Source organism: Cucurbita moschata, unplaced genomic scaffold (genome assembly GCF_002738365.1).
Source record: "Cucurbita moschata cultivar Rifu unplaced genomic scaffold, Cmos_1.0 Cmo_Scf00021, whole genome shotgun sequence".
In the NCBI taxonomy this organism is placed as follows: Eukaryota; Viridiplantae; Streptophyta; class Magnoliopsida; order Cucurbitales; family Cucurbitaceae; genus Cucurbita; species Cucurbita moschata.
Genome location: NW_019268537.1, coordinates 1,410,409 through 1,417,644, shown reverse-complemented (window position 1 = coordinate 1,417,644; position 7,236 = coordinate 1,410,409). Strand labels below are relative to the sequence as shown.

General features: G+C 37.0%; 3 protein-coding genes across 5 annotated transcripts in view; 2 read left to right on the top strand and 1 right to left on the bottom strand.

Annotated features, from left to right (window-relative positions):
• Positions 1 to 3,690, top strand: part of LOC111458362 (mitochondrial substrate carrier family protein C-like) — an 8,638-nt gene extending 4,948 nt beyond the window's left edge. For both annotated transcript variants that reach the window (XM_023100978.1, XM_023100977.1), the window contains 2 exons: positions 1,142 to 1,375; positions 2,958 to 3,690. In XM_023100978.1, coding sequence (XP_022956746.1) covers positions 1,142 to 1,375; positions 2,958 to 3,317 — 594 coding nt within the window. In that variant the 3' untranslated portion in view covers positions 3,318 to 3,690. The remainder of the gene's footprint in view (positions 1 to 1,141; positions 1,376 to 2,957) is intronic.
• Positions 3,691 to 4,010: 320 nt separating this feature from the next.
• LOC111458363 (ATP synthase subunit d, mitochondrial-like) lies at positions 4,011 to 6,395 on the bottom strand. Its single transcript, XM_023100980.1, has 5 exons — positions 6,154 to 6,395; positions 5,248 to 5,329; positions 4,631 to 4,695; positions 4,469 to 4,555; positions 4,011 to 4,394 (listed from the first exon to the last, which is right to left on the bottom strand). Exons 1-5 carry the CDS (start codon positions 6,322 to 6,324, stop codon positions 4,293 to 4,295), a joined length of 507 nt encoding a protein of 168 aa, XP_022956748.1. The 5' UTR covers positions 6,325 to 6,395; the 3' UTR covers positions 4,011 to 4,292.
• A 380-nt stretch (positions 6,396 to 6,775) lies between these two features.
• The window catches only part of LOC111458164 (crossover junction endonuclease MUS81), a 9,371-nt gene continuing 8,910 nt past the window's right edge, over positions 6,776 to 7,236 (top strand). For both annotated transcript variants that reach the window (XR_002713064.1, XM_023100656.1), the window contains exon 1: positions 6,776 to 7,106. Coding sequence is in view for 1 of the 2 variants with exons in the window: in XM_023100656.1 (XP_022956424.1) it covers positions 6,910 to 7,106 (197 nt within the window). In the remaining variant the exon portion in view is untranslated. The remainder of the gene's footprint in view (positions 7,107 to 7,236) is intronic.

Below are 7,236 nucleotides of genomic sequence, written 5' to 3'. Positions count from 1 at the left end.
TTTCCCCCCCCCCCCCCCAATTTATTTCTTTTCAAATCACTCTAAGATGGAAGTAGATCAAAGATCTCATTTTAGAATTGGAACCTGGACTAAAGCAAAGATGGAAGAATGATACTATACCAGAGATGGCTACTGCTTCTTTTGACTGTCAGCTAGGAAAAACATTGTCATATTTGCCAGCAGTTACCAAATGCTTTAATACTTGAGGTTCACCAGGGGATCTCCACGACCACTTTCTCACAAGAGTTACATTGCTCCTTATATGTATGTTTCCCTTGTCACACCTCCATAGTAAATAATGAAAAAGACAATCAAATCACCTGGTGAGAGCCTTTCCCTCCATATTCTCCCAATAAATTCCCTCAGTCTCTTAATACGTTTAGCTGGCTTAATAGGGATTTTGAACATGTGAAATCAATAGGTTTGATTCCCAGTTCAAGAACAAAGTGTCTCTCGTCCTTTGGAGTTACTTCTCTATATACTAAGCCTGGTCATGATCTTTTCACTAGCTGGTTGCTTTTGATTTTTCTTACACCCTTCCCCTTGTATATTTTATTTGGACCTTCATGTATGTTGTTTGAATATTAATAGTGGTGAGTGTGACTTGCATCTTCATGTACCTCATGGTATGCACAAGTTGGGTCCGTGAAATTTAATGTCTCAGTGGAGACTTTAATTTCCAATCTTCGTATTTCTTTCAAGTGGGCATAAAATATTGACATCTACTTATCTGGAAGGTTGAAATTATGCGGTTACCTTAGTCCATTTATTTTGATTTAGATAAACTCACCATCTATGCTAGTTTATCTGCCTTGATAAACTGGCTAATTTATTTTAGGCAACTTGTTACATGATATATTGATATATAGTAAAGTTAGGGAATTTTATGTGTTTTGGTATCTCTTACGTATTGTTATTTTTATACTTCAGCACAAGCCCAAAGCTTCTCCTAAAAAATGTATAAAATTATTAAGAACTATGATTTGACTGTTACGAAGACCATCATGCACGCTCTTCTGCATAAGATACACCCACATTACAGACGCATCACCCCCATTTCTTCATTCAATTTAGGATGTGTTCTGCGACCTATTATGATGCACCATGGGATCTTAGATTAATGACTCAGCACTTTTTGTAGGTCCAATCCCTTGCATCGTTCTGGAGTACATTTTTGGGGACTGCAGTGCGGATCCCATGTGAGGTATTGAAGCAGAGGTTGCAGGCGGGACTCTTTGACAATGTAGGTCAGGCAATTTTGGGGACTTGGAAACAAGATGGCCTTGAGGGATTTTTCCGTGGGACCGGTGCCACTCTTTGTAGAGAAGTTCCATTCTATGTTGCCGGCATGGGACTTTATGCCGAATCGAAAAAGGTGTGATTTGTATTCCATCTATCAACCTCTTTTCAAAATTAAATTTTCCATTACATTTTTCCTACAGATATTCTTTGTTGTAGCTTATTTACTCGTCTTTTTTAGATCCATGGGCAAACCATACGAGATTCTTAAACAAATGGCTTGAAAATATAGGTCGACCACCTAATCCATCTTTCTGGGAAATGGGACAACTTGGTCAAAGACTATAAGTCATCTTTTCTAAAATTCTATTGGCATCATTAAAACCTCCTGGACAGTGCATAGTTTATACAAAGAATTTAACTTATTTTTGGTACCTTATCCCCCAATATTTCCTCAGCCACATCTTCCATAACTATAAGGCAGCTTGTCATATTCACTAAGTGGAAGAACAAAGAGAACTAAAAGTATTACACTGGATATAAGGACCACAATCTTCTACCTTCCCTAGTATTAATGCGAACTCCAATTTGTAGCTGGACTTGTTACTGGAATTCATCTTCTAATTTATTTATTTATTTTTGTTTAGTATCTCCCCAATAGAAAATTCCTATTGGCTTTGCTCTCCTCTCAAACATCTTTCTTCAGTACATCTCTTCCTGTATCAAAGAAAATCTTCTAGGTAAAAAAATGCATAGGAGGTTATGGTATTCTCCCCGTTTTCAAGTTTTCAACTCTAATTGAGGAACGTTCATCAAAGGGGGGTCTAATTCTTGAACTAGTCTTCCAAGGGCTGATATAACTTCCCTTAATGACAATTTAATCAGAAATTTCTTGCCATATATGCCTGATGATATTTTTCCTAAGTACCCATTTCTTCACTGGAATCCTCCAAAGCCACTTTACAAACAAGGCTTCTTATTTTTCTTTAAGATATCAACACCTAGACCACCTTTTTGCTGAGGTAAAATCACAGTTGCCCATTATCTAAATGTCTAACATTGTTCTCTATGCCTCCACCAAATAAAAAATCCATCGAGTCCCTTTCAAATCAACACTATCGATTAGGATAAAAGTTGGAAGGTCGGAAAAATACTGCAATAGCCAACGTCTAGTGTCTTCCTTACGGAGGTTGAAGTATTTCCATCTTTCCAGTTTCCGTAGCTCTCTTTCTTTAATCAAGTCCTCTTCAGTATACCCTTCAAAGTTAAAATACTTGAGGAACAGTCGACACTCGCAGCCATAAAAGCCACTCTTTCCATACTGATATTAATATCATAAGCAACACATTTTTCATACTGACATGTAAATAAAGGAGTTGTTTGTGGGTCTATTTATTTGGCATGGAGAAACCAAATCTCCTTGCCCCGAGGGTAGTTCCATTCTGTTGGCAAAACTTGGATTCCTTTATTAACCCTTTTGCATGGTCACTTGTGCCCTCTTTTATTTAATTCATTTTTGCTATGAAATTTATGCTTCCTATCAAAGAAAAATGAAAACGAAAATGTACACAAACTAACAAACAAAATGCCTCAATTGTTGTACTCTGGAAGCTACATTAGAATTTGAAACCCATAATTCACCCATTCGTTTAGATCTACCACTAGTCACAATGAGGCGACTGTTGTTGTTGACATGTTCTTTACTGTTTGTTTAAAAGGCTGTTCAGAAACTTCTTTCACGGGAGCTCGAGCCATGGGAAACAATTGCGGTTGGGGCATTGTCGGGCGGGCTAGCTGCTGTTGTTACAACACCTTTCGATGTGATGAAGACAAGAATGATGACAGCTCAAGGTCGATCAGTTGCAATGTCATTTGTTTTCATTTCAATTCTTCGCCACGAAGGCCCCATTGGTTTGTTCAAAGGAGCATTGCCCAGGTTCTTCTGGATTGCCCCCTTGGGTGCCATGAACTTTGCAGGCTATGAACTAGCAAGGAAAGCAATGGACAAAAATGAGGAGCTAGCAGCAGCAGCGGCTGACCAATTATCTCAAAAGAAAGCAGCAGCTGGTCCTGGTTAAACTTCTCATCCCTTTTTCTGGATGCCTTCATAAGGCCGTGGTTTTGACTGTTGGAGGTATCTCATCCACGTTAACCCGCACTCTCTGTGTGATTGTTCTGGGTTTTCTTTTTGGTCGCACTTTTACAGAAATTAGTTGCGTAGATTTTCATCCGTCGACATCACTGCCATTTCCTTCAAGACTTAATGTTTCCCTCAATCGAACTTTTCTTAGCTTTTTCATTTTGTATGTCGACATTTTGAGTTTCCCTCACTATGGCAATTTAGGTATAAAGAAGGATATATAAACTTATGCCTTAATGTATTTTGCCTGAACAAGTTCAAAGGTGCTCATTTTTGTACATTTATGCCAAGCCAACCATTTTGTTTTCCAATCTTTTCATGTTTTACATACATTCTTAATGTACATATTGCTGGGATCGATTGTATGCTTGATTATTGCTTATAAATGTAATCTTTAGTTGATGATAAAGGCCATTGTTTTCAGACAATCCTTATTTATGCCATTCCACTATACAACGTTTAGTTCATAGAATGACCAAATAACCTGTACAAGCATCGAAGGCGATGTAACTATGTATATTTGGATAAATTCTATGATTAATATACCAAATTTTCTCTTCACTTTGGTTTAATCGTGAGTTTGTAATGGCCAAATAGTTATATTCCATGAATTCAAGGCTCTGCACATCTCTATCGATTTTCAAAATGATAAGAAAGCCTGCTGAGATATCATAACAATCTCATTAAAAAATGTACCTCAGAGTTAATTAGAACTCTGACAATGTCATTTCGAGGAAAAACTTGGGTTCTCTAATCAATTTCGTCACCATGATTCTGAAAGGAAATGCAACCAAATTGTAGAGGACCTATCTGGTTTGTTTTATTACTGACCAAACATCTGCAGCAAAACAAGTCCCGGAAAGGTTTATGAAATTAAATTCGGAAACTTTGGCGGTTCAACTGTAATTTCCAGTCAATAGCCCCAGTAGTCGTTTCGGATTTCATCATCGAATTTCTTCCTCAGCTCAGGATGCTTCTCAAAGTATTCATCAGCAGTCATGGTGCTGATCTTTTTCTAATGAGAATAACAGGCTGTGAGAATTCGTTTCTACAAAATGGGAAATCAAATAAGCCCTTCTTATCCATTACCTTCAATTCTTGAACTTCGACAATCTCCTTCTCCAACCTCTCAGACTCCTTCAGGGATTTTTCTTCAGCTTCCTTCAATTCTACCAGCTGCCACATAAACAATAAATGAAGTACCTGGCAGATAGCAACTCATAGATCTACTAAAATATAACTCGTGCTTACCAATGAATCAAATTTAGGTTTGTACTGCGGAGTCACTGTGTCTACAAACTTGGGGATCTCGATGCCTAAAAGGAAGCAGTTCAACCAAAGTGTAATGAATGAGAAAGGCAAGTAATAGTAAGGGCATTGCTTTGTACTTCAATGGCAATGCAAAACTATGGTTAATCTGTCATGGGACCTTGACGACTATATCTGGGTCTCATTCTATATGTAAGAGATATGGTAGAGGAAAAGGTAAATGTGAGACAGCCTTACTCTTTATCAAGCAAATTACATTAAGATAACAAGATTTTGGGCCTACTAGAATAAGATTTTCAGAGTCCAAATGTGTCCCAATAAAAAGAAATGTTGCAAATTTGAAGGACCACTTAAAATTTTAGTGATAGATTTGCCGATGTGCTCTAGACGCCGCGTGTAATCCAAAAATCTCAAACCATACAATGTATTTATATGATGGTGGATTCCAAAGACTCTCAGCGAAGAAGAGTTATCTTCTGAAGACTCAAATTAGAGAAGCATAACAGGTAGCCATGTGCTAAAAAAAACCACAACATTGCCTAGTCTAAATATTGCACAGAAAAATAAGTAGCAAATGCCAAGTGAATCAAAGAGCATACTGTCATAAGCCTCTTTGTACATATCGACCAGGCGGGGTCCGATTCCCTTTCTGTAATATTCCCAGTCTATGGGCTCCGGTTCCTGCACAGAGATAAACAGTTTATAAAAATGCAAATCTTGAAAGTTTTGAACCGAGTCAATAAGGCAGAAATTTTCACTAATAGGGCTTCTTTCAAAAAAAGAAAAAAAAAGGCTTCCTCATAGGAGAGAATTTCACTCTATAAACGGCCACACAATTAAAAGCACTGCTTAGTCATTAATATGATCAACTTGTTGACTGATGGTAAAGAAAAGCACAGAATTAACAGGATCATCTTTGGCTATAACTCATAGGAGAAGTACTAACATCTTAATATTTGAGCCATGTTCCAACAATCTCAAGTGCTCTTAAACTGTATGCAATAGGTAATCCATATATGATACCAATAGTTATGATTTTCCATTTTCGTATAAAGAAGACATTGCTCAACCAAGTTAACCGGAGTCATTAAAACTTCTGCACTAATGAATCATATAACCTGTTCTTATCATCTGATGCACGTAACAGTTCTGGATCCAAATAAGTTGGAAATGTTCCCTACAACAACAAACATTTTTGTTTTCTAATTTCCAATTCTACTTTGGACGATCTTCCTCTATCAAACAATAACTAAATCAACATTCACCTCTCTACAAGCCACAAAAAACAAAATATTACGATTCTCAATTAGTAACATACCGAGAAATGAAGACCAAATTAAACACAGCTACAAATAATTCCGCAAAAACACAATTCAACTCAGAACAATCTCGAAACATTCAAGCCAAACAAAATCAATCCACATCAACAAAAACCAAATAAAAAGAGAGAGATCTAAAACCAAATAACAAGAAAAAAAAAAGCGAGAATTTGAGATCTTCCACACCTGGCTAAATTTAGTCTGGAGGGCTGAGTTAACCTCCTCGAAGGCTCGGCGAAGGTTTGAGAACTCCTTACGAGCCTCATCGGAGACCAAAAGCTTGGCCATGCCATCCCAATCTATGTTCTTGGATGCTTTGAAGGTAGCATCGGCCACTTTCTTAACGGTGCCGCTCATTTTCTCTGGATTTGGCAGCGAAAAGACGAAAATCAATGGGAACTGTGAGAGAGGGCAATTCGTTGTGCGCTCAGTTTGTAGCTTCGTCTAAGAGATGACTGGTTCAGAATCTTGGGCCGCTTCTTTTCCTTTGGGCCTCTCGGCCCAATTCGGCCCAAATAAAAAAACCTCTTTTTTATTTTATTTTTTTATTCAACGATATTATTCAATAAATTAATTTAAAGATTTTTGAAAATATAAAAACTAAATCTTGAAGCCAAAAATTTTTTGTGAGAGGTTGTTTGGTAATTTTTTATTTCTTATTTATTGTCTCGAAATATTTAGAAATATAAATATTTTTTTTAAAAATGAGAAAAAAAAGTCAATAAAAAGATAATATTGTAATTTGATTTAAAATTTAATAATTAAAACCCTTGATTATTATTATTATTATTATTTTTATTTATTTATTTTTTTCTGAAGAAATTCAAAACCGCGAAGCCTAGCGCGGTAATCTGGGCTTCCTTTCCATCTCCCAGTATCTCGTTTCTTCACAGTTCCGCCATCGATTTTCCATATTCCTCTTCTAAACCTCGAATCTTCGAAATGGACCGGCAGAGAATTCCGGTCGTCTGTCCGGAGAATGAAGACCTTGCCGCCTTCATGTGGCAGAAGCGGCTAGAAATGGCGGAGACACCCAAAGGAATCTCTGATAAAGTCGATATGACTCTGTACAAAGCTTATTTCAATGTCTGCAACTCCAAGGACTCCATTAAGTCCATGAAGGATCTCTCCCAGATCAAGTACGCTTCGTATTGCCTCACTGTTTCTGTATGTTTCGTGGTTTTAGAAAACTGTATCTGGTGATGGAATTGAATGATCGAATGCGAATGCTGTTTAGTTGTTTTTTTTTTTTTTTTTTTTTTTTTTTTT